This window comes from Vombatus ursinus, unplaced genomic scaffold, assembly GCF_900497805.2.
Source record: "Vombatus ursinus unplaced genomic scaffold, bare-nosed wombat genome assembly UNPS02014791.1, whole genome shotgun sequence".
Classification (NCBI taxonomy): Eukaryota; Metazoa; Chordata; class Mammalia; order Diprotodontia; family Vombatidae; genus Vombatus; species Vombatus ursinus.
The window spans coordinates 72195487-72223447 of NW_020954569.1; the positions used below are offsets into that span (position 1 = coordinate 72195487).

The 27961-nt window shown below is 34.7% G+C and overlaps 1 protein-coding gene across 1 annotated transcript in view; it reads left to right on the forward strand.

Moving 5' to 3' along the window:
• DCC (DCC netrin 1 receptor) overlaps positions 1–27961 on the forward strand; it is a gene marked incomplete at its 5' end in the record, with an annotated part of 954021 nt that overhangs the window by 670258 nt on the left and 255802 nt on the right. Inside the window, one exon of the mRNA XM_027869065.1 lies at positions 26315–26456. Within this exon, the coding sequence (XP_027724866.1) occupies positions 26315–26456 (142 nt within the window). The remainder of the gene's footprint in view (positions 1–26314; positions 26457–27961) is intronic.

A 27961-nucleotide genomic window follows, 5' to 3' on the forward strand; every position in this document is an offset into this window, starting at 1 on the left:
TTATATGTCAGAGCCATGACTTTGACTTAGGTTGTTATGAATTTGAGGCCAACTTTATAACCTCTGTTTCATATTACCTCTCTGAAGTGCTACACAAATATTAGTTATTAAAATGTGAAGGGGTACAGATGTGGTAAGGATCTTTTCTTTAGTCCTTAAGCCCATCAACACCATGTAGAAGTTAGAATCTTGGGATGGAGTTGGGAAATGGAGTTAAAACAAAGTTGACTGCTCTGATTTGGGATTCAGAAAATATGATCACTATAATTATGTTTAAAAGAGATTTCTATTTATAAAGACCATCTTAAGTGATTCTTTGGGGCAAACGTGCTTATTGCAAGCAATTCATTATCCACATAATGCTCATAAAACATTACACATAAATCTCATGTTTTTTACATGAGTATAGAGTGGCTATTCAGGACGAGATGTATTCCAAGTCTAGCAGCCACCAAGTTCTGTAATTTCTGCCATTGGCCACAAGCCCATGAGCACAGAGTGAGGAGTGCAGAGGGGTTTCAGAGAAAGTGTAGTGTTTGAAAATTATTACTGGTATAACTGGAATTTTTTAATAGAAATTACAGGAAGTCAGAAAGCTTCTAGATAGGATATTTGAATTGAAGAAAAAAGGCAGTGCTCTATTTTCTGGGAAAGTGTCCATTACTCAGAGTATTTTTTAAATGATGTGTTGATGAGATCTTATCTCAGGCCAATATCCCTTGGTCATCTATGTCTGACCCTTTAAGGAAGTCACAGGAGGAAACACTGAGTCGGATTTAATTATTGATCCTTCATTCCACCCATCCTCTCTGAAGCTGAGAATTGAATGGACAGGAGTCTCTGACTCTTTACTCAGAAGCCTTGGGAAGAAAAGATTTTCTGGTTTCTCTCTTCTAGCAGGGATCTCTGCTCCTTTTCCTTCCCCTCCCTCCCCTGCTCTCACCTCCCTTCTTCTTCTTTTCCCTCTCTTTCTCCCCATCTCTCTCTCCCCTGCATTTTTGTCACACAGTATTTTGCATTATATTTGTTTGTAGAATGGCATGAAAATTGTTTTTCCTCTGCTACAATTAGACTATACATTCAGGAGCATCCAAAGTTATAGAAGTGATTGAGTTTTTTTTTTTTAATGTCAGGATGATATTGTTATAATTATGAGTAGGAAAAATGTAAAATATTTTTCTACCAACTCTAGCCAATAATATTATTTTCTGAGTACACACACACACACACACACACACACACACACACACGCACACACACACATTTATTCATTCATCTTTTCAACATTCATTGTCTCTGTGCCATTTGTAAGACACCATGCCTGTGCACACTACAAAGTTCACAGACTAACTCATACCCTGATATTATGACTTGAGTCTACGTCTCTCCAGGTCAGGTATTTTCTGTTCGTGTACAATATTAGAACACCCTGATTATGCTTTTATAGCTCTGGGGGTTAAATAATAACTACTAATAGCTACAACTGTTCTTGTACTCAGGCACACAGCCTCTCTCTCTCTGCATTGCCTATCACAGCACCTGCCCTCAAGGAATTTTTCAGTCTAATAAAGAGGATAAACCAACACTTTTATCAATTCATCAAAAGTCACTTTGTTAAACTTTGGTGTTGAAAGAACATAGCAAAAAAAAAAAAACTTTGCTAGGGAAAATTCCCTTTTTTCCTTTGAGAGAAATGTATGTTTAACATGGAAAATCAAGCAGTTATGCTATGGTCTCCCATAAAAAGAGGTTTCAATTGGTATTTATTGTAACTCAATGAATTATCTTAACCATAAAATGGTTTCATTTATTTTCTGCACCTCTGACTCCTGAATTTTCAATATTGATCTTCTCTGCTTATCTTATATAGTTTGGTCCACAATGGTTAAAATTCTACCCTGACTAACTTCCATTTTGTCTTCTATTTTACCTGCTCTCTATGGGATTTTTCCAGTTCTCTTTGGCTCCTTGACTATTTTACCTCATCTCCATTATCCTTTATTTTTTTGCCCTGTTTTGGAAAGGCTAAGACAAATCATCTGATTTACATAATTTAATTCAAATATTTTAGCCTTTAATTTGCCATTTTTTTTCTCACACGGTAGGGCTTTTGTTATTTGTTTGTTGTGTATTATTGTGAATGTGGGGACATAAAGGAATATTTGTTATCCAGCATGCAGAGAGAATATGGTGCTACTAGGATTACAATGCATAAGTTGTTTCTCATTTGACTACTTTCCTGACCTTATCCTGGTCTGGAGTCTAGCTTTTATATGACTGCTGCTAGAAGAAAGAATTTGGAAGCCAACTATCTCTCAAAACAATCTCCCTGCAATTCAGTCAGTTTGTCTTTGGGTTGAATCCTGGGTGATTCTGTGTGCTTGTTATTCTGTACACTCACTGCATTTGCTTGGCAAATGAGAACACGACCTAAGCATTCATCGGCACTGTCAGTTTTACTACTGCCTGAACATTCTGATAGTTGACTTGACAGCAGATATAATTTTGACAAGATTAGAAAATCTTGTGGAATTGGTTTGTCTCATTCAATATCTGACAGAGATGTTAAGGAATAGTTTTCCCCTTCCTCTTCTGCAGTCTTGATGATACAGTCAGAGCACACTTAGTTCTGAGGAAAGGAGTGAATAGTCTTACAGTAAAATCTTCCCTCTTCCAATGGACTGTGCCCAAATGATCCTTTGATCATTTGAAGAAATAAAGAACTTACTCTACACAAAACCTCCGCTCAACAATGCCTCAGTTCAACAGAGCATATCAGCAACTATGCTGACTTATTTATAGCCAGTGGGACTTCAGGTGCTTGGCTCCACACATTTATAAAGCCACCAGCTTTGACGATAGTTCATGTGCTACCAATTTACTGTTGCTGAAAAGTTACTGTGCAGGCACTTAGAGAGAAAGAGAATGGCATATCCCAGAATCTTTGCTGCACTATTTCTTTTTTTTAAGTAGTAATGGAAAATGGTGGATTTATTTCAAAGTTAGATGTCTTATACATAGCATAAATAATAGAAGATGTAACAAGTTGGACATGATTTTCTTCTGGTCTTCCCAGAGAGGAATGGAAAGACCTTGACAGTGTCCCACAATGGTGTATTTTTTTTTTTTACAATAACAGAAGAGTCTATTTTTTCAGAGGTGTAATTACCTAGGAAATATACAAAGATGATCTCAAACGTCTGGATGAAAATTGAAAAAAATTCACCTGATCATACAGATGTTTAATAGTTCTGTTGATAGCTCACCTCAATGATGACTTTCATTTTCTACATGCTGTCTAGGTGTTCTGGTATTTTGTGATGACAAACTTGGTCTCAACAACAAAATAAAACTAAAATGTTTTCTTCATAAAATTAAGGCCTCTCCACAAGTCCTGTTTTGATTCTTCATCATGGTGTAGTATGGACCTTGGGTTTTGAAAGATTGTGCCAGTGGAGCATAAGCTCTGGATGCTAGTAACTTCTTTCAGGATTGAAAGGCTTCTAATGCGGCATCAGGAATAGGCTGATTTCTTTCCATTCTGGGATCAGGCAAGCTAATTCACAGGGTCTCAGCACTTGACAATTTGCTACTAGGTAATAAATCTTTTGTTTATAAATATTTCATCAAGTAAGATTTCATTTCCTTATATGTAAAAGAGATGATAGAGAGTAGGACCCTAACTTAATTGATATGGGGAACTCCAGGATGAAGAAAATCTTTCTTACAACAAATAGACACCTTCTCTTCAAAGTGATTTGTCACAGCTAGGATGTGTTAAAGAACAGACCTGAATCAGGTCTTCTTGGTTATGAGGGTGGTTCTCTATCCATTACACCATATTGCCTCTCCACATATAAAATGAGTAACCTAATACTTATAAGTATTTGCCTGACAGGGTTATTGTGGGGCTTAAGGGAGATAACATATATAAAACATTTAGCAAAATTTAAAGCATTTTATAAATGTCAGTTATATTATGCTGTAGTTTAAGGCACTGTAAATTGGATTCTTCTTCAGATAAGGTGGGATTGAAAAGGCTATGCAGTCCTTTCCACTTCTGAGATTCTGAGATTCTATAATTTCAAATCTTTCTACTGTGGAACAAGAGTTTAGTGGATAACTTATATGAATTCTAGGAAAAAAAAAGTCAACTCCTTATATCACATAATTCACCTATAGCATTGTTTTACCAATTGACATTCATTAGAACTTAATATAATACATGCTTTATTTTAAATTAGTCAAGAAATCTTATTAAATTGCATACTCTTCCTTAAAAGGATGAAAATATTACTCCTTGTGAATGTTGACCCAGATATCACTATTGATACCAACAATTAGCTCTCTCTTTTTCTGCCCCATCTCATCTCTTCCCTCTCTCCTTCTTTTGTACTTTTCCTCAAAACAGCTAAATATATATATTAAAAATGCAAAATTCTTTGAAATTCTTTTGGAATACAAATGGACTGGTTAAAGCAGGAGCTCTTAACTTTTTTTTTTTTTTTGAAATCAAGCCATTTTTAAACCTCTATTTAAGAGCTTCTGAGTAGCCTAGTAGTCGGAAGCTCCACTTAACTAGGGCTCAGAAATCAAGTTTTTTGCTCTGTGATATTGTATGTGACAATTATTTTGTGATTTCAAAGAACATGTTATTCTCAAAAAAATAGTTCTAAGGCATATGTTGTTTGCAAAAGACTTTCAAACTTCTGACTTTTTCCAAAACTGTTTTTGGTGGCTTTACAAGCACCATAAGTGTTATTTGCTAAGTGTTGCTTGATGGGTTTTCTCCAGATTTGACACATTACTGTCTCTCTGATTTTTTTTAAGGAAAATCAAATCTATGTAATGAAACAAGAACCCAAAAGAAGCCCAAAAGTACTTTAAAAAGTACTGCAATGTCTATCACTATGCTTGTCATCTAAAATCCTTGCTTTGTGCCAAATTCCAACCCATAAACTTGTAACTTCAGGAGAATGTAAACTGCTTGAGAGCAGACACTGTTTCTTTTTCTCCTTTTTCTCCCTTGGTCCTAACCTCAATTCCTAGTGCATAATATTTAGTTAAATATTTGTTGGATTGAATTCAATGGAACTGGTTCTCAATTGCAAAGCTGACTCCTAGCATTATCAACATTTTAAATCCTTTGATGAGACTCAAAAGTTTTGGAAGTCTACTAGAATTTGCAAACTTTTAAAATTTGCATTTTCATATGTAATCTGTCAACTATCAACTCTGAAAAGGAACATATGTAAATGTATATGTATGTGCATATGGATATATGCCTATATAGATTTTTTTTTTTTTGGTTTAGTCATTTCAATGACTGATCCCATTCAGGATTTTCTTGGCAGAGATACTGGAGTGGTTTGACATTTCCTTCTCCAGCTCATTTTACAGATGAAGAAATTAAGGCAAACATGATTAAGTGACTTGCCCAGGTTCACACAGCTAGTAAGTGTCTGAAACTGGATTTGAACTCAAGTCTTCCTGACTTCAGGCCCAGAACTCTACACACTGAGCCACCTAACTGTCTTATATAGAGAGACATAAATATTATTGCCCATGTATATGTTCACATACATTTTTGAAAATGTATGTGCAGCAAAAATAAATTAATAAATAGATAAACAGATAAATGAATGAACAAACAAAAAATTCAATTAAACTTATGCCACTGAATGCAAATTTTAAAGACCTTTACAGAATGACCTCAGTCATTAATACTAAAAAAGAAAAACTAAATCAGTGTAAGTATTTACATGGTCTAGTGACTCTTGGTCATTTGACTTCTCTACCTATGTCACATGTTAATTAAATGAGACATTAATGGGGGCAGCTCGGTGGCACCGTAGATAGAGCTCCAGCCTTGGAGTGAGGAGAACCTGAGTTCAAATTTGACCTCAGACATTTGACACTTACTAGCTGTGTGACCCTGGGCAAGTCACTTAACCCCATTGCCTAACCAGAAATAAATAAATAAATGACCCATTAATGAGTTAAAGGGGAAACAAAAAGGGAAACATTTAATAAATCAACACAATTAAATATTTAAGATTCAATGTCTTTACCACTGTTTTGAAGATGAAATATAACTTGAGTATAGTTGATTTAATATTATAATATTTTATAGGATTAAAAAAGCTAAGAGCAAAATAATTAATAAAGTTCAATTAGAATTTGTGAAAAAGATCTGTCCAGAATAAGAATGCAGGAAAAAAAAGAATAGAAAATCTTAAAGTCCTTAGAATGTAATAGCTCAAAGATCCTTGAGTGACCATCTAGTTAGCCCTACCCCATAATTTTATAAATGAATAATTGAGCCTCAGAGCTATAAAGTGAATGGAAAATGCAATTATCAAGTGGGTTAGCAAAGCCAAGAATCCACCACACACACTTAGATGTGAATGAATGTTTTCTTTGTTTTTGTTTTTTTGGTTTTTTTTAGGCAATTGGGGTTAAGTGACTTGCCCAGGGCCACACAGCTAGTAAGTGTTAAGTGTTTGGTCTGAGGCCAGATTTGAACTCGGGTCCTCCTGACTTCAGGGCTAGTGCTCTATCCACTGTGCCACCTAGCTGCCCTGAATGAATGTATTTTAATAGGCTCCAGGGAAAATAGAAGAGTGCTCTCATTTTTCATGGTACCAGACCTCAATCTAGGCTGGGGATTACTGATATAGGAATATAAAAATGTCTGACCTGACATGACATATATTCTATAAGCTTTATAACTTAAAACTACATACATATATACATAAATACATATAACATACACATATGCACATATACATGTGTGCATTTATATACATAGACATATGTATGGATGGATGTTCTTATATATGCCTATATATGCACATTTTCCCCATAGTATTTCAACCTAATTTGGAACCCATTTAATAAAGCAAATAGATATGGAGTGGAGTGTTAGTGAAGACTCTTTGTAGTTCATTCACGTTTAAAGCCTTAAATTACATCCAATTTTTTAAGTTGTAGAAACAGAGAGATGAAGAAAAATGCTGTTACATACTCTGTCATAAGAATGGCAGTTTGTATATATGCCTATGAATATGTATATAAGTAAATTAGTTTATTTGTGTACATTTGTTTGTTTACATGCCAGTGAAGAATGTATATATGTAAAAAAGTTTATTTGTGCACGTGCATGTGTTTATATAAATGTGTATATGTAAACAACACACATGAAATAATGCCTATTTGTAACATATATTTTATAATATAAACTTTAATTTAGAGAAGGTTGAGGTGGAGCATTGTCTAGATATATGATTTTATCAGTGTTCAAAATAAGAATATTCCCTCTATTTGGACAGATTGGCACTTACTCTGTTAAAGACAAAATTTTCAGTAACACATGGACTCTAGAATTTAGTGACTATACTATATATAAGGGAGAAGAAGAAAATTATTGGTCCCTGGACTAGGTGTCAATTTCCCACAAGAACTTAGAGGTAGTTTTATCAAAGCAAGTTGTGGGGGGAGGGGGTGTCAGAATAGGTCGGGATGTGTAAAGTAGAAATGCTGGTTTGAGCTGAGAGAAAGGGAAACCTTGTTCAACCAATCCTTTTTATGTATAAGGACTTAATCAAGGTGTGTGACCTTAACTTGCAGTTAGTAAATAAATACTGAGAAACAAATACTCTGCACGTTAAGCTCATCACTGAGGCTAATAATAGCACTTACCTCTAAGGATCTTGTGAAGATCAAATGAGATAATATATGTAAAGTGCTTTGTAAACCTGGAAGTGACACAGGAGAGTTGTTGTTGTTGTTGTTGTTATTGTTATCATTATTATTCCCAGAGATATATTAGATTAGTATCTAATGGGTGAACTGGCCCTCTTATTTTCCCCTTAATGTCATATAACCACACAATGTCATATCACAGATACATCCAAATCAGGAAGGTTTATACCTTTTGTACTAATGGAGCTGCTCCAAGACAAATAGTTGCCCTATGGAGTCTGAAGTGACTGGGACATTTACAACTTTCATTTTGAAAAGACTATAGAACTGCCTAGCAGAACCCCACATGTCTTTTAAGATTAAAGGGACTTCAGATGGTAACCTTGAATAAAAGTATTCTATCTTCAAAGTAAGATTCTATGGTTTGACCTTTTTTGTGCTGTTTGTTCATGATTCCAGCCAATTATTTGACTTTTAAACTCTTTGTTAAGGTAGGGGTCTGCTTCCAGTGTGGAGAATGTACTGTCCCAAGCTTCAAGGGTTTTGTGCAGCTGTTTTCAGAGATACTTCTAGGGACCTGTAAATTTTCAGTTCTTCCAAGGTGGTATGATCAAAAGCGAGGTGTTTACTCCTTTCCTGGCCTGTACTGTGGTCTATGATTGACCACAAGAACTCTTTTCTGCCTTGGAACTGTGAGGAGGATTCCTTCTCCACTGCTACCACAAGCTCCACCAATATGGAAAAAAATGGATTTGTATTAAACTTTTTAGGACCACAGCTATTGCATAAAATTGTACCTCTGTTCTGTCTAATATTTATATTCTTCTGACTAAGGGGTTACAGAGAGGAATGTCTACTTATAAATACGGTCAGCTTCTCCACAAGTGATAATCTGTTGCTTAGAGCACTGGAACATTAAATAATTTTTCTAGGACCATACAGCCAATGTATATCAGAGGCAGAACACCAACTCAGGTTTTAGTGACTCCAAGGCCAGCTCTCTATCTACTATGCCCTTTAGTTGTAAATTAGAAATAATGATTTTTCAGATGCACAATCCAGGCCATAGCAGTTTGCTGTGTTGTCATATTCCAAAGCTTGGAAGAGCTAATGACCCTTTGAAAGTACCCCAGTCATATTAATTTGTGAAAAATCTCTCTCGGAATAGCAAAACTGCAACAGTAGAATGGTTTATTTACTGTCTAGGATCACTAGATTCACTGAAGTGAATGACTTTGTTATAAGGTCTAGTTAGCATAAAATTGACCTAACCTTATTCAAGGAGACTGGATTTTGCAACAGTGACTCAGAATTCCAATATGCTTTAAAAAGAAATAAAAAAAAAAACCCTCAAGATCCCTTTTGAGGATGACTATTGACTGTACTGTCATAGTCATGATAAAAGAATCAACAAACCTTTTTCATTTCTAAAACATGAATATTTAATGAAGCAGATTAGAAATAGGAGGCCTATTGTATGTGCATTTTTTTTAAATAATGTCCATTGTTAAAATGGACAATGGTATATTCTGAATTACTTTTACATCTCCTAGTAAAACCACAAATTAGCCACATTTCAGTGATTATTGGGCAGTTTCCCCCTCTGAGTGTTGCATAATTTAAGAAAAATTCATTGACATTTTAAAAAATGGAAATCTTAAAAAAATGTTTTAAAGAATTGGTTTTAATCTGAATCTTAATAGGCTAATTATTTTGGAATTGTTATACTCTTTGCTTTATAATCCTTCAGCTCTCATGCAGATATGATTTTAAGTAATCAGCCTTAGTGTAATCAGTAATTAAAATTACAGCCAACTACAGGTGTTGCTAATTGTTAATCAATTAGATGCATAATGATTGCATATCTAATTGAAATCTTGATTGAAGTATTGATAGTTACCCATGACTCCCAAACAATAAATGTCCTCTCTATATTCTTAAGGCTGCAATGTGTTTATTTCAGATATGTTCCTAGTTCTTCCACACAATTTCCTCTCTGAACCTCAGAAGCAAATGGACAAGCCCTTCCTGCTTAAATAAATGAAATCAGTACAGTAGATCAGAACTGGCCTGACATGCTGTTGAATAAGTCTGTGAATTTTAATTGGTTTATTTGCATGTTAACAGGGAGTTTTCTACAGATGGTTTTGTGGGCCCTGTATGTCTGGATTTGGCAGATTCTGGGACCATTACATAGAAATGTGACAGTCATTAAACAATGATAGGATTCCTGGTTAGCCAGGAGGGTGCAGTCAGGATCAATGTCAACTTCATGATCAGTCTGTATAGGAGTTAATTAGTCACCGTATTTATAGGCATTCAATAGTTTGACTATCATCATGAATATATATAAAGGCTTTCTTAAAATTGATTCTTGAGATGTAAGAGACAGGCTCAAACTTAAAAAGAAATATCACATCTGTATTGCCAACGTCTAAATATAAATTATATCCTTTCAAATCACTGTATCATATACAGCCTAAACTTAATATCACATGGCAGCATTTCAACAAGAATAAATAAGGACAGGATCAACTTATCATTTACATTTCATTTGCCACATCATGACTAACTTCATAATATCAGGACATACAGTCTGAATACAAAAACCAGGTCTCAGATTTTTATAAAAAGAGGCTTTGGGACTCATATAATTAATGGTATTATCAGATCATAGATCCCAGATCTGGAAAGGACTTTGAAAGGGGTAAATAAATGAATATGCTGAGTTTTGTTTGGGGTCCTTTTTCTAAGAAAATCAATAATCAACAACATAAAACAGAAACTTTTTCAACTTTTGCAAGGGACTCTAAAGCTCTCCAGTCTATATATGCTATGACTTTTTTAAATGAAGCTAACAAGAAAACCTTAATGGGAAAACACTACTCTCATTCAAGTGGAATTCCCTTTTCTGACCTAGCAAGAATTTCATAGTGGAGAGGGAGAAAAATATGTTTGGAGGAAGGGTAACTTAGATATTGTAAAACAAGAGTGTTTCCTTCTTGGAAAGTGAGTTATGACTTTGTAGATTTGTGGTGGTTTTGTTGGGCTCAGACACAGAACAAAGCCATAAGGCAAAAAAAAAAAAGGAACTTCTTCCTTCTATCATACTGCTGTGTATGACAGTGGTACTGTGTGTGAAAACATTCATGTTAAGTTAGACACAGAAGTTATTCTAGGTAACTCTAGAGATGAAGCAAAAATGCCAAGCTAAGCCATATATTCTATTACTCGTAATTCAAATTACTAATATCAGCCTAAACTATTAGAAAACAATGGCCCATGTGTGAAGTGTGAAAGCTAAATCACACTAATGTCTCATCTTCTTATATTATATATGAGGAATGTGACTGGTGGGGAACTGTATATTAACTCATCAGTTGTAGAGAATATTAGTCAAGATACCATGAGAAAATGTTCACTCTCTGCAATTTATAGCTGTTGGCAATTTAAAAATAAATTTCAAAAAATACCAAGATCCCTTTTAAAAATGATTATTTGCTATACACTCACACTCATGTTAAAGAATCAGCTAACCTGGCCCTCACAGGCCAGGCAGCAATCAGCTGTTCACATGAGTTATGTGAATCAGGCCTGTAATCTTTCCTGACATTTGGAGCTCAAATATTTTCCCTTATTTCACCAACACAATTAAAATATTTAGTCTCACTTCATTTTATGAGACATAAATAGCGATGTAAGCCCTCTGTAATTACAGTACATTGTAACAAATGACCTCATAAATACATTGTAATGTCCCATGTAATTACATGGTAAGTCCTGCCTTTAAGACTGCTACTCTGAGATTGAAAGCCTGCCTATTTCCAAGATTAATTACTATGAGCCTAATTTGATAGGTCATGTGCAGACATGTCCTTGTTAAAATAAGTCATTAAAAGAATTCAGATTATCATTTGTTTCATTATATGGTCCTGTTCAATGAAAGCACTTCTCTATTTACTTATCAACAGATATTTCTAAATGCTGTTAAAGGAAAGCCATGACATGAAAGAATGAGTTTTCTTTGAGAATTCTTGGGAATTCTAACTTTGGTGAATGAGCTATTTTCTAACTGTGATCTGGGTATTTTAAATATTCACATCATTCTTGTAGTCAGTCAATCAACATTTTGTTTTTGAGATTAGGTCCCTCTTAGGCTGGAAATTCAGCCCCAGGCTCAATCCCAAAGTGCCTAATCCCAATCTTGCTAAGTACAGAAGTTTAAATTATTCCATTTTTCTGGTCTGAGGGGGTTCACCCCCTCCACAGGCAGACTTTTGGTGCTCTACTCCAGGTAACTCACCATATCATTGCCAGATTTAGTGCAAACACCTGATTGACTTTAGTTTCTCTACAGCCCAGAATCCCAAGCCCAAATGATCTACCAGACACAGTATTCCCAGCAATAGGGACCACAGTTTGCATGGCAGCAAACACTTTTAAATTTATTCTTTTTAAAATAGTTTTATTGTTGTTGTTGCTGCTGAAGCATGCCTTGGGTAAGTGAGGGCTTAGTAATAAGACCTCGAAATAGACTGGTTAGGGAGATGAGATATAGGAAGGATTAAGAATAGATGTAAAATTGTAACTCCAGGTAACTGGAAGGAAAGTGGTACTTGCAACAGGAAAATGGAAGTTTACAAAAGGGGTTGCATTAGAGAGGATAATGGAAATTTTCTGTTTTGAAATTGTTGAGTTTTAGTCACCAGTGGACAATCCCTCCCACTGTCTTATGTGCTTAAATTGTCATTGTCACACCTCTATTCCCATTCACAGACTGAAGTCACATTGGAGGCTCACACAGGCAGTGAGCTAAAAGAAAAAGTAGTGTACGCCAAGAGTAAAAAGAAACCTTGGTTTGAATCCCACTACTGACCATTACAAGCTTCTTGACCTTGGGCAAGTTTCTGTTTGTCTCTGAACCTTAATTTCCACGTCTACAAAATAGGGAAAGCAATACTGATACTGACTGCACTCACAGAATCATCATTGGAAAGAGCTTCATTAAAATCAAAGTTTTATGATAATTTGAGTCAATTAGAGAAAGTATTTCACCAATGATATAGGAAGCATAGTTCCATGAAGTTGTGAATATGGTGTATAGATAAGGAAGGATTTTCTGCCCATCATCCTAGCAACAATTAATCAGACTCCAAACTCAATCATTGGTTCTGAATGACCATGCTATTCCTTTCACAAATCTAATGATGATGAAGGTAATAATTGCTAACCTTCATGTAGCACGTTAAGGTTTTCAAAAGAATTATGCAAATGTTATCTCATTTAATCTTCATATGGCAACTAGGTACGGTAGTAGCTACTATTATTCCTATTTTTTAGACAGGAAAACTGAGGCTGAGAGAGATCAAGTAAGTTGAAAACAGTCACACAGCTAGTAAATGTTTGAGGCAGGATTTGGACTCAGATCTTCTTGACCCCTATCTCAGAGTTCTTACCACTTTGTACATTCCCTTGCATTTATTCATTTGCATGTGTGCTGTGTAATCTGAGTAGCATGTGAGCTGTCTGCGAGTGGACAGGTTCTGGTTTTTGTTGTTGTTTGTTTTGGCCTTTGTCTCCTCAGTAACTAGAATGGCACATTTGTTGCACTTAGAAGTCACTTAGTATTTACTTACTTGAATTGAGGATCCAATACAGCTAGTGCTTATGGGCTATCTCAGAGTAGGACCAAATTGGCTAAACCTTGAGGACTGGTTTTCTCTTGGAAAGTTAAATCTTCATCTCCAACACCTTTGTCCCACTCCAGTTGTGGACTTGACAAGGTGTAATTAGTGGCCCCTCATACAGGCTGGTTATGGCATGGGATTACTTTGCATTCACGTTTTCTGCACTTAATCCAAGGTTGAAATTAGCTTTTTAGATTTTATAAAATCATCCAATTACTAAAAAAAAAAAATCTTTCATTCAGAGTAACCCTATATATGAAAGAAGCCATGGAAATCTGAGAAAGTGTTTGTAGATGCATGAACCAGTTATATACAGTCTTACTATTTCATTCCCTTGAAGTTCTAATTTCTCATTTTGACTTTGTGGCTTTTTGTTGTTGAGAAGATGCCATTCTCATATCAGTTTTGCGTTTGTTTCTGCATTGTATTTTCTACATCTTCTACATGATTCAGTTTTGACCTAACCTTAAAAAGAAATTCAGTTCTTTTGTAGTTTAGCCTAGTGTAAAAATACACTACTATTATTATTGTTATTCTTCCTCATTAAACATTGCCTGACCTTCGATACTCTAATGATGTCATTCTTAAATTTGCTTTTTTTAAGCTGAACTTGGTACATAATGATTATTTAAACAAAAATGACACCTCTGGGATATAAGAAAGACTTAATGAGCAATCCTGGGAAATAGATTTTATCCAGCATGCAAAAGGATGTGCATGTGGCAGAACCTTGACTCTTAGCCTCAGGATGGGTAACTTCCCAGTGAACTCAGGCTTTTTCTATTGTTTTTCTTTTTTCCTGTAGCTAAGCTCCTATAATTCTAGTTAACTACTCAAATGATATTTGATTTCCATGTTCTAGTGGAAAAGGGAATCTATAATGGGAAAATTAGAAGATGATAACATAGTGGGTTATTAGTTAATATTATGACATCTTAAGCCTTATTTTCTTTTCTCTTTTAAAATTATCAATGTGTTTTGTTTTTACAAAAGAGATACTTCCTGACAAATATCTAAATAATGCCCCCTACAAAGTATATTTTTTCCAAAATTAGCCAACAATACCAGCTAATGTCTTGATTGTGACTATGTCCTTATAGTGACATGAAATGTCATTTTCAGTTTTTACAGTTTGCCAATTAATTGAAAGGAAGAGTATGTGTTGTAGGATCATAGATTTAAAATAGAAAGGGATCTAGAGCCTTCTAGGCCTGCCCCTTCATTTTACAAAAAAAGGAAATGGAGTCCCACAGTGGTTGAGACTTCTTGAGGTCACATAAGAAATGACAAAGGTGGGATATGAACCCACCTATTGCTTGTTCCACTTTATTAAACCTAAAAGAGATAGATTTCATAGTGTGACATGAGCATTATATACTGTGTCAGACCTGAATATTAATGCCTCTCAGTTTCAAGTTTATGCACACTGTAGTTATTGTGTATAATATTGTATTCTTTATGTTCTATTTTCTTCACACTAACTAAAATGCTTCTTCCCATGTTCCTCTGAATTCTTCATACTACTCATGCTGGATAGTCCAATAATTCATTGTATTAATATGCTATATTTTCTCTCATGATTCCTGAACTTTTAGGAATATATTTTTCCTCAAGATTTTTTATCACAAATAATTTTGCTATGAGTTTTATTTGTATATGTGGATGTGGATGATATCTTGCTTTTAATAATCTCCTTGGAACACAGCCTCTGTATGATGATCTTCTGGGTCAAATCAGTAATTTTTTTTCTTACATAAATACAAATGTCTTCCAGAATAGTTGAATTAACTTACAGGTATACAATTAGTGATTTGTCTTTTTTGTGCCTTATTAATGAATAATTCTATTCATGTTCTGGATATATCTGGCTTTGGGGCCTTCTTACATACAATTATCATCTCAAAATACTTTATTGGCTTGGAAGTTTTCTTAAATACAGATATACAGCCTGAGACAGTCCCAAGTAGTCCGAAAGAGTTAATTTTCCTCCCTAAATGTTTAACTTACTTCCAGGGAGTGACTTAGACACTAGAGAGAATGAAGCCCATTGATATTGATGAATTCTGAAATGTATTACCAGTAAAATCCCTTTATCATGAACTACAGGGAACAACTAAATTGGTTTATTGTAATGGAATTTTGTCAAAATGTGAATACATGCCAGCAATCACATTGCTAGTCTAAAGGACCCAGAGATAAAACAGAGCTGTCAACTAGCCTGTCCATGGTGAATTATTGAATGAAAAAGAATGTTCTGAACCCACTAGGTGAAAAAGGCAGATGTCATATACACAACAGCCCTCCCTTTCTTCTTCCTGAGTATTGGATCATTTGAACTATTGTTTTGGTGCCTGGTTGGGAAGTATTGGATAGATTTTGTTTAGGTCATCAAGGTGTTTGAGGTTACAGTGAAAAGGGCTGAAACAGTTGCTATTAGATTGTAAGACATAGAGGAACAATATGCAATGAATTAAATATGTCATATGTAATTCTTTATGTATAGCTTTTCTAGCTTAACTCAAATCCTGTTACAGACTACATTATTCAAAGGACACAAAAGCAGGATACCCCTTTCTGCTTCCCCATTTTCCTTTATATAATGCAAATGGTAACAAATAATAATAGAGATAGGGATCAGGGAAGCACTTTTACAGGATTTGTTATTTTTTTTTAAATAGAATATGTATTATACTGAAAGGAGCAGATACTGTGAATCATCAATAGCTTTAACATGTGGTAATGGTAGTCAAATTACACAAGCAAGGGTTTTGTTTTTGTTGTTGTTGTTTTGTTTTGTTTTTAGATTCTAACAGAAACAACATGGCATAGTGAATATTTCAGATCCAAGAAGTCTGGGTCAAGTCTTGCCTCTGAGACATACTGGCTTTGTGACCCTAGCTAAGTCACTTAACCTCTAGGGGCTATGGGCAACTATCTAAGGCTATAATAATAGCTAGCATTTAAATAGTACTTTAAGATTTGCAAAGCTTCTTACATATGTTTATTTATTTGATCCTCACAACAATCCTGTGAGATAGTTGTTATTATTATTCCCGTTTTACATATGAGAAATCTGAACCTGTGAGAGGTTATTGATTTGGCCACTTAATCGCAGTTATTAAGTGACTAAAGCAGGATTTGAGCTCAAGTCTTCCGACTAAGTCTACTGGTCTATTCATTGTGCCATTTAGCTGCTAACCTGTATTATAGGTAAAGGGGATTTCCTCATTTGGGAGGTCCCTTTACCACTGAAATCACATGTCTACTCCCTGTACCCCTGTACAGGATCTAAAACATTCTAGGCACATGTGTATGTATGTGTGTGTGTGTGTAGCACAAAAAAAAAATTCATTTCAAGTGATTGCAATTTCTGGTTGAATCTAGAAATTGAGAAGTGAAACAAATACCAAATAGTTCTTACCCAGAGACTATTTTTGTTTAAAATTTCCAGGTATTTGAGTCCAAAGAGATTAAGGATCTTAAGTATCTTGAAAACTGGTTTTAGTCTTTCATTTCACTTTATAGGTATGGAAAAACTGTATTTGGAAAAAAAAAGAAATGAAAGGGAAGGAAGATTAAAGTTAATTCTTCGTCTCCACATGGTGTGCTCATTAGGGTCTCACAACAGCCATGTGAAGAGATAAGCCAATCATTATTCTCACTGCTTAATAGATGAGAAAATTAAAACCCAGAGAGGTTAAATAACCTGCCTGATGTTACACAGCAAGTTAATGGAAAAGCTTGAACCAGAAGACTCAGGTGGCCTGCTCTTGGAAGTTTATGCCAACTTGCATAGTGAGTGGGTTAGCCTTTGGAAGAATATTCATGTGTATGAAATTTATTGAAAATGGGAGAAAGGCATATCTAATTGAATTCTTTGTTGTCTCAAATATTGAATTTTTCTGAACTGAAATCAAAGGAGATTTCTGGCAAGTAGTCTCATTGAGTGATCATCTAGCCCCTTAGTCCCAGGGCAGTCTATATAGCATATATTGATAATTCATAATATTTATTCAACAATTCAATTCACTAAATATTTTAAGTGCCTAGTATGTGCCAGGCACTGTGCTAAGTGATGGGGATACAAAAAGAGGCAAAAGTCAGTTCCTGAACTCAAGGAACTTGTAATCTAATGAAGGAGACAGGTCAGAGAAAGGGAGTGGAGGAGGGAGAATGTTCTAGGATGGGTGATGACCAGAGAGAATGCCTGGCTCCAAGAGATGAAGGATCTTGTTCTTGGAACAGCCAGGAGTCCAGTGTCACTGGATGAAATAGCACATGTTAGGGAGGTAAGAGAGGGCTAGGTTTTGAAGTGCTTTAAATGATAGAGAATTCTATATTAATTCCTGAAGACAATCGGGCCACTGAAATTTAGAAGTGACATGATCAGACTGAGGTTTTAGGAAAATCACTTTCATGGCTGAATAAAAGTTGGATCTAAGTGGAGGAGACTTAAGGCAAGCAGACCTATAAGCAGACTACTGTGGTAATCAAGACATAAGGTGAGGAGGGCCTGAGCTGGAGTGGTGGGAGTGTCAGATGAGAAAAGGAGGCATATTTGGGAAATGTTACAAATGTGAAATTCTACGCCTTGGCAAAAGCTTGGATATGGAGGGGTATAGTATAGTGAGGAATCCAGGGTGATGCCTAGGTTATAAGTCTGAAGGCCTGGGAAGATGGTTTTGCCCTCTGAACTTATAGGGAAGGTGAGGAAGAGAAGGAATTAAAGGGAAAAATGAGTTCAACAAATATTTATTTGCCATATGCAGAACTCTCTCCCATAATCCTCTCCACTATATCATAATTCATAAACATATATTGGGTCAGTAAATTCCCTATAATTACCCAAAATACCATATCCATGCTTATAAACTAAGAAGACACTAAATATATGTCCATACATATTTTCATCTGCTTTACAATAGTGTTTATAATTTGCAGAAACACCTACATAAACTATGTAGCTTTGCTTATAATGTGATCATTTCTTGATTTGCTCCTCTTCTTTTCCCTCTCATACCAACTATTATTGGCATGAGGACTAATAACTGATAGGTAATAGTTTGATGGGAGTCATCTTACATGAAATAGAGCAAACCAGTAGTTTCTTTGTGTAGACATTATGAACAGTAGAGTGATGAGAAGCCAGAAAAATCTGGAGTGTGCCAATTTTGCAATACCAATTTAGATTGAACTATCAGCCTGTCTTGGCTAGGAAGGATGTATTATAAGAAATGTGAAACATAAAAAATGGAACATATGCTAGAAGATATTTCTCACTGTATGTGTGAATGATTTAGATGAAGTGAGATGTGACCATTGAATGCCACTGAGAAAATAGGACCTGTATGGCAAATGGATCTAACAAAATGATTTAGGAATTGGTCTAATGTTTCAAAGTCATTCAGTGTGACCCCAATCAGATAATCTTCTTTCTTCAATATACGTAGCAGTTTTTTTTTCTTTTATCTGACCTATAACATGTATTGGAACAATTTTATTAAAAATCAAGTAACGTTCAAAATGCTTATAACTGTATCTTTGGTAGAGAACAAATAAAATTTCCTTTATACAATGAAATCAGATTTCCCGTTCTGAAAAGGTTTGACAGAAATATTTTCACTAGCATGGTCTTATGTCATCATTAATAATAGCTGTCCACATCAACTCAAGGATATCAATTTTATTAGACTTCCCACCTTTCCAACTTCATATGTCAAAAATTCTTGAATATTTATAATATTGAAAGAAAAAAAGAATACTTCTTGGATGTGTAAAACTAAAATGTCACTGTAAAAGGACCCTTTTTCATTTTTAATGTTTCTACTATTTCTACTTAGAATATCATAATTTAGTTTAATCATTTTACCAAGTTTATTTGGTAACCCTATTAGACCATTAAAATAACAAAGACAATGGAAGAAAAAATGCTGGGAAAAAAACTCTAGAAAAGGTAGAATATTGCTGAGCACATGTGCTATGTATATAATGGATAGACCACTGAAACCATCATCAGGAAATCTGAATTTAGTGATAATTTACTGATTAATCACTGCTCCCCTTTTGCATGTAAAAAAAATCAAGAAATATATCATCAGGCAAAAGAACAATGGAAAAGGGAAGAGATAGAGTAGAAAAGAGTAAACCAAAAAATGGGCCCTAATAAAATGAATAAATGCTGTTGACTAAAATAAAGTAAAAAGAAATCTCTAGGTGAACATACCAACATTAATTAAACTTGCTAAATGGGCAGAGAAGTACCAGAAGAATGAACGAAGTATTTCAGAAACTTAATGAATCAATTAAATTAAGCTATTAAATGGAAATGAAAAATTCTTCTGAAAGAATTCAAACAGATAGGAAAATAATGATTTAGAACAAATAGTGGAAATTCTTGATAAAACAGTGGCCACTGAGGGAAACAAAGGTGGAGATGGAAGACAAAATGGATGTGGAACAACAAATATAAGAACAACAACAAATAAATCAGCAAAACTGATAGAATAAAGTCTTTATAACCTAAAACAATTAATAATAAAGAGTGCTTTGTAAGATAATCTGAGAATCATTGGCCTCAAAGGGAAATGGAAAGGCAGTTAATGATAAACCAAAGAAACCAAATGCCATATTTCAGGAAATCATAGAAGAAAAATGCCTGGAAAAATGTTCCAGTTCACATGATGATTCCATAGAAGTACCTGAAGTTTAGCTCACATGGAAATGTAATTGTCAGGTCCACCTCTTCAAAATTATTTTGCAAATGTCCAGAAGAAAACATTGCATATTTCAAGCAAGATGACCTCAATTCATTTAAGATTAATCAGTAGCAGTGAGGAAAGAAGAAAAAGCCTTGAATACAATATAAGGAAAAGGAAATTATCAGTATCACACATCCAGATATATGTCTTGTAAATCAGAGAATGGTTGTACATAATAAGGAAGAAATCATAGTGTTTTAGTCATACTTTCTTTGAAAACTAGAGATTATCAAGAAATGTCAACTAGACAGTTAGTAAACAAAAGCAGCCTAATAAAAAAAAAAGGTAGTTCATAGATCATACAAAGATATGTGTTTATGTGTTTCAAGGAAAAGAAAGGACTGTTACCTTTAGATGTCTTAATTTGTCAGTATCATTGGGAAACAAAGCAAGAAATATCTATTCCCAAAATGTATGAGCACTCATGAGACAAGTATTTTAAGAGAAAGAAGAGGCATAGAGGAAAGAAAAAAAAATAGTACTTCTTACAATTAATGAACACACAATTTCTCAATGAAGAAGAGAGATGGACAGATGAGGGAGACTTCTGAGTCATACTTTCATCTGACTTCATAAAGGGAATGTAAAAAAAAAGATTATGTCAATAGAAGTTGAATCAATAGATCTATAAATGAGCAGATAAAGAAACTGGGAAGAGTAATATTTGCAGGAATATGTGAGAAAGAAGACTTGAATAGTAGTTTCAAGCAAAATAAACTAAAGGGACCTCATTTTTTAAGCAATTTAAAAGGAGCTCAAGGGGGAAATATACAATGAGTGAAAACTTGAACATTGACTAGAATGGCTGAATGGACTGGAAAAGAACCCAATAAGTTGAATTACAGAAGAAATACACTTAAAAAAACAAAATGTATGCATAATTAAAATGAGAAACTGGAATAAACTCACTTCTCAATGAAGATACTTACTAGTTATCTGATTTTTATCAAGTCAACTGCCAAATCTAATCTACTCTTGGGTAGCTAAATGGCACAGTGAATAGAGTGCTGAGTCTAGAGCCAAGAAGACCTAAGTTCAAATCTAGCCTCACACACTTAGTAGCTGTGTGACCCTGACAAAGTCACTTAACCCTGTTTGCCTCAATTCTTCATCTGTAAAATGAGCTAGAGAAGGAAATGGCAAAATCACTTTGCCAAGAAAACCCTAAATGGGGTCATGAAGAGTCAGACATAACTGAAAAACAATAACAATAAAATCTATTCTCTCCCTATAACATCTCACATATTTCTGTTTTTCTCCAGTGGCACAACTATCACCCTAGTTATGCCCTCATCTCTTCTTGATTGGACTACAGCAAGATCCTTTTAATTGTTCTCCCTACCTCAAACCTCTCCACTTTCCAATACATTATTTGCTGACAAATTGATATGCTGAAAAACAAAAACAAAAACAAAACAAACAAACAAACAAAAAAAGAAAAACAAAACAGGTTTGACCATGTTACTGAAGATGGTCCACTGGCTCCTAATTGCCTCTGTATTAAAATGAAATTTACTCTGGTTGTTATTTAGATCCCATTGTAGTTAGTTCCAGCCTCAGTTTTGAAGCTTATTTCATGTTACTCTCCATTACATATACTACTTTTCAGCCAAACTGTTTTAATTGCCTTTCATTGTACATAGTATTCAATTTCCCTATTTTTGTGTCTTTAAACAAGTTATCTGCCATGCCTGGAGTGTACTCTTTCCTCTCTTCCTCATTTTCAAAAGAGGGTTATATTTGGTTGAAGTGAAGAAAATCACTTCTGTTTTGAACATGATAATTTTTAAATGTGTACAGACATCCTGTTAGACATATCTAATGAACAATTTGCTTGTGATACAGGACTATATAGCTCAGGAGAGAGAATAGGACTGCATATATAGATTTTAGGGTCATCTTCATAGAGTTGGAAATTGAAACTTGGACAGATGAGGTCACCAAATGAAAGTATAGAGAGAAGAGAGAAGGAGGCTAAGGACAATGCTATAGGGAATACCCACAGTTAGCAGGCACAACATGGATGATGATTGAGGAGACGGAGAAACAACAGGTCAGACAGGTAGGAAGAGAACCAAGAGAGAACAGTGTTAGCAAAAACTAGAGGTGAGAGTATCCAAGAAGAGAAAGTAGTAAATAGTTTCAAATGTTGCAGAGAAGTCAAGAAGGATCAGGTTTGAGAAAAGATGATTACGGCAATTAAAACAGATTTGGCAATTATGAAATTATTAGCAACTTTACAGGAGAAAAATTCATTTTATACAAGGCATACCCTGATCTGCCCTCCTTCTCAAATTATTTTGTGCATCATTTTTGCTTATCTGTTTTTATTTTGTTCCTTCCCTCTAAATAAAAAGGAAGCTCCTTGGAGGCAAGGACTATTTACTGCAGTTGTAGTTTGGTACTGGTGGTGACAGTGATTATTTTATGACCCCAGTGGCTAGGACAGTGTCTGGCATTTGGTGTGTGCCTAATAAATGCCTGTTGAATGGATAAATTAAAAATCACTTAAACTCTCAGAGTTTTAATTTCCCTTTTAAAAATAGATATGAAATAATATTTGCAGTACTTACCAGCGTTATTATAGGAAAACTCCAAAGTGTTATGTAAATATCAGAAATCCAATATGCATTTATTAATTGTCTGATTCATTAAAGGTCTAGTTCAATGTCGGCATAAGGGCAAAGTGTATATTACTTTTCTGTAACTAGAGAAATGGTTTCCCAAATCTTCAAAGAAATGCAACATTCTAAGCTCAGAATATCATTTATTTTATAAAAGTTTTTTCATGATAGAATCTCTGTCAACCTTGAAGGGTCAGAAGATAAATTAGTATTTTATACATTTTACCCAATAATGCACTATTTTCATTAGCCCTTGACCTCTACTCTTCTGGAATGGACAACTTAAATGTTATGTCATGGCCCTTGCTCCTGGCAAGATTCAGTGAGATAAGTTAGAGGCTGGTGAACATGCCAGTAAGTGTGTTTAAGTTCAGAACATGAGCGATATGATGGAGATTTCTTAGAGGATTAACACTTTCCTCAGGTTCCACACACTGTTTAAATGTCTTATATGAGTACTTGGCATATAATTATTTCTTTTGCTGCTTTTAGAAATATACTACTTTGAGAAGTTTGCCTCTAGAGAAAACCTCTTTAAAACAAAGATTTGATGTCAGATTGATTTGAAAATGAAACTCAATCTTATGGGCAAAATGTATGACTTTGACATGGATCCTTACTCTCTCTGTTTCTGATTCCTGACTAACCAACTAAAGAGCTTTGCAGGAATGTAATGAAAAACTAAAGAATTATAATTTTATTAACTATTTAAGGAATAATTATCTAAGAAATAGGGCTACAGAATAAAAAAAAGATATACTTACTATGGGACCATTTTAATTTTAGGGGCACTGACCTTATTTGTTTTAAAAACAAAAGTTAGCACTGGCCCTGGAGTGAGGAGGACCTGAGTTCAAATCCAGCCTCAGACACTAGACATTTACTAGCTGTGTGACACTCGGCAAGTCACTTAACCCCATTGCCTAGCCAAAAAAAAAAAAAAGTTGCCTTTTCCTTTAATTATAATGACTTACATTTTAAGGATAACCAGTACTTTCTTTATATCAACTTTGTGGGGAAGATGTTGATTCATCATAATAACTTTCGTGTAGTACTTCAATGTTTATAAAACCCTTACATATTATTGCATTTAATTCTGACAACACTGTAAAATAGATAACAAAAATCTTATTATCCTTATTTTAGGAAACTGGAAGTCAGAGGGATTCAATGACATGTTCATAGTCATACAGATAGGAAACATCAGAGGCAAATCTTCCTAACTCCAGACAGTCATTCAATAAACACTTAGTATATCCTGTGTGCCAAGCACTGTGCCAAACAATTCAACCTCAACACTTTGGTTAAAGACTGAATGAATTTTGTTTTTACTTTTTATCAATTTTTTAAAATAGTATCAGTTTCTAATTCAAGGTGTAATAGAATAAGTTTATAGGAGGGTTAATAATACCCTTAAACCACGCCATAGAGATTAGGTTGTGCTCAAAGTAAATTTTTTTTTTCTAACAGTGATCATTTTAGGTAGCTTAGTGAGGAAATGGGAAATTTCTAGCTATGATAGTGACTATGGGACATATTCCATGGGGAATGCAGGGTTAAATACATTGCTCTTTAATATAGAGTGTCTATAAACTTTCAGTCATGCGATCATTTATAAAATAGACATTAACTTTTCAAAATAATATAATTTGAGGCTTTTTGCCATATCCTCTCTTGAGAAACTGAAAAAAGTGAACCGAACTGAAAGAATTCCATTGCCATAGCTTTAAATCTGCTTACAAATGCTGGAAATCAATGCAAAAGTATTTTTAAAAGAGAGGCAAACACATTTATTTGGGATTTAACTACAAATGAGAACAGGTGAGAAGAATGGGAAGCACAATTGAAAGAACTACTTCCAATGATAGAAATCCAAATAAAAGACTAGCTCTGCAAGTGCTCCTCCTGACTCAAGGAAAATATAATTGTTTACATTAAAAAATCATACTGAAAAGTACTGACAGTACATTGGATAAATGGGGGAAATTGATACCAGCACATAAAATTATCAAGCATTATAAGGAAAAATTATCATCTGTCTAAAAATAAATAATATTCAAACAATCATTAGAATTATTAAATATTCTAGACTTAGTGGGTAATTTATAGTCATTTAAACTATTGTGAATACCACACTTGCTTTTCAAATGGGCACACTAAACTACCCATCATTTAAACGACCGAAGGAAAGCCTGCTATTTATTAAGCATCGTTCTTTTCCTATTCAAGATATACTACAATATTTCATTTATAGAGAATAATCCTATTATAATGAATTTATATATTATAAATCAATAATTATATATTTATAATTTATTAATTATAATTAATTATTGATTAATATAAATATACAAATTAATGTCTAATTATATTTGTATGTAATTATAATCACATATAATTATAAATCTATTTTATGATTATAAACTTAAATTATAATTTGGAAAGGAATGCACAATCTAGTAGACTTTGAATCATGATGTGGGGGAAAGCGTTCTAGATTTTAGTCAGGGGATCTGGTTTTAAATTTTTAATATTGCTACTTACTACCTGTACGGCCTAGGACACTTAATCGTCGGGCCTCAGTTCCTGATCAGTTAAACGAGGGAGTTGAATTAAACGGCCTCTAAGATTCCTTTCAGGTCGAGGTCTGTGACATCCTGTGAATCTTTCCTTTCACAGGGGAGGGAAGGGAGGCTTCCAAAGGGGAGGCAACTTGCTCAAGCTCCCCATGGATGGGCAAAGGTGGATCTGGGACAGCTACCTGGACTTCCTTTCCAATGCTCATCGCTCTAGTGGAGCCGATATCATCCTGACTTGGTGATTCAGATATATTTCTTGACAATATATTCATGACTCTAAACTGTATCAATTACTTTTTAATCTAAAAGTTGTAGAAGGAAGCGGTGGAAAGAGCGCTGGACTTATAATCAGAGAAGCCAAGTTTAAACCCTACCAAATACTACCTGTCTGATCTGGGGCAAGACATTTCTGGGCCTCAGTTTCCTCATATTTAAAATGGAAGGTTTAGACTTGCTGGCCTCTTGAGATCTCTTCAAATTTTTTAATTGGGACTCTTTTTTTTTTTCCCCTTGGGAATTTGATATGTGATAATACCTCTAATTGTCATGTTTCTTTACTTAAACAAACATAAAAGCCTGATACAGTTCCTTAATGGAGCAGCTAGGTGGTACAATGGATAGAGTGCCAGGCCTGGAGTCAGGAAGACCCGAATTCAAATCTGACCTTGGACACTTACTAGCTGTGTGACCCTGAGCAAGTCACTTAACCCTGTTTGCCTCAGTTTTCTTAGTTATAAAATAAGCTGGAGAAAGAAATGGCAAACTACTCCAGTATCTTTGCAAGAAAACCCCACATGGGGTCATGAAGGGTAGACATGACTGAAAAACAATTGCACATCAACAGTGACCTAATATTTATCTCTTTCCTTCTGTATTCCTTCCTCAACTTCCATTCTTTCTGAAGCCTGCATTGCTTTCTTTCCTTTGACGAACTTTCCACATTAACGTCTTTTGTTTTACAGAGTATCAAAGTGAGTTGGCTACCTCCACCGCCAGGTACACAAAATGGATTCATTACTGGTTATAAAATCCGACATAGAAAGACAACCCGCCGAGGTGAGATGGAAACACTAGAGCCAAACAACCTCTGGTACTTGTTCACAGGTCAGTGTTCACATAGTGTTTTCTTGAAAGATTTTGATGAATTAAATGCTTTGGGAATACAATAAACTTTCATTTTAAGAGAATATTGGTAGCTTACCTGTAGGGTGAATTTATTTGCCTGAACAAACACAGTCTTTATATTTTTAACTTTATTGTCTACATTATGCTGTCATTACAGATTTTGCTTCTGAATTTATCTCGATCACAGAACTTTGGTATTTTGCAAGTTTAATCTATATTAATTTCTCTATTTTCCTAATTTGATTCAATTTAATCTAATTGAATTAAATACCTATTATGCACAGATATGGCTTCTTAAAATTTCAAATATCATTTTATATGTCATTTACTAAGAAAAGCCATCCATGATCATCTATTTGTTAATGCCCTCTTCCCTTTTCAAATTATTATCTCTGTGTTTATCTATCTATATCTATATATCTATTTATATAGTGACTGAAAACCATAGTTCATGAGCCCCCACTGATGCATTTACTTTGTAGCCAGCCATAAGATGTAATTAATTCAAAGTGAAGGCAAGGATGTCAAAATAGAACATTCCCATAATAAAACAGTATATATTCTTTTACAATTATTTGTACCAAAAGTGAGGAGAAAAGCCATTTATGAAGGGCATCTATATAGGGAATATCTATGGCTAAGGCACACATGTTGGGCAGCCATTGGTAACTCTAACATGGCAGGACCACACATGTGGTATCACACAATGATATCATAGCAATGTTTTCAGTAGGCTTGCTTTGTAATGGGTGTGGCATTTTCACTGTGTGATGCTGTTGAGTGAGTTGTTCTGGTGGTTCTCAAGACTGCTGCTGGCTCCTGGGCATGTTATCTCAGCTGGTAATAGTTTACTGATCTCTGATTTCTTCAGGTCCCTTTGCCATCCCCTCCAAATCCACCCCTCCCAGCTGGATTAGCTGCAGTCAGACAACTTAATATAATATAATATATCATATATCAGCCAGTATAGCAATTAGGCCCTCTCCTTGATAAAAGCAGGCTGACAATTCTTAGTAAAAGATACCACGCCCAGGCAGAACACCCTCAAATTTAAATTAAATCTTTTTTTCCCCCATGCTGAATTAAGATTGAAGGTAGCTAGCACTAGGAGGCAGGAAGGAATTTGTTGCTTGGAACACTGGACCTGGAGTCAGTGAGACCTGAGTTTGAATTCTGCCTTAGGAATTTACTTTTTGTTTGACCCTGTGCAAATCTCTAAGATTTGCTAAAAGAGGAGATAGGACATGATATCCTCTAAGATCCCTTCTGTCTCAAAATCTAGAGTCTCATGATAAATTTTCCATGAACTAATTAAAATCACTAGGAACCTAGATTGAAATAATATTCACAAATTCAAGCATTGCCTCCCAACAACTAAGCTACTTGAGTTTCCACTTAATCACATTAAAAACGTTCTCTCAGCAACACATTGAACATTTTTTGTCCCCAAACTCCATTCACAATCTACTTCATCACAAACACCC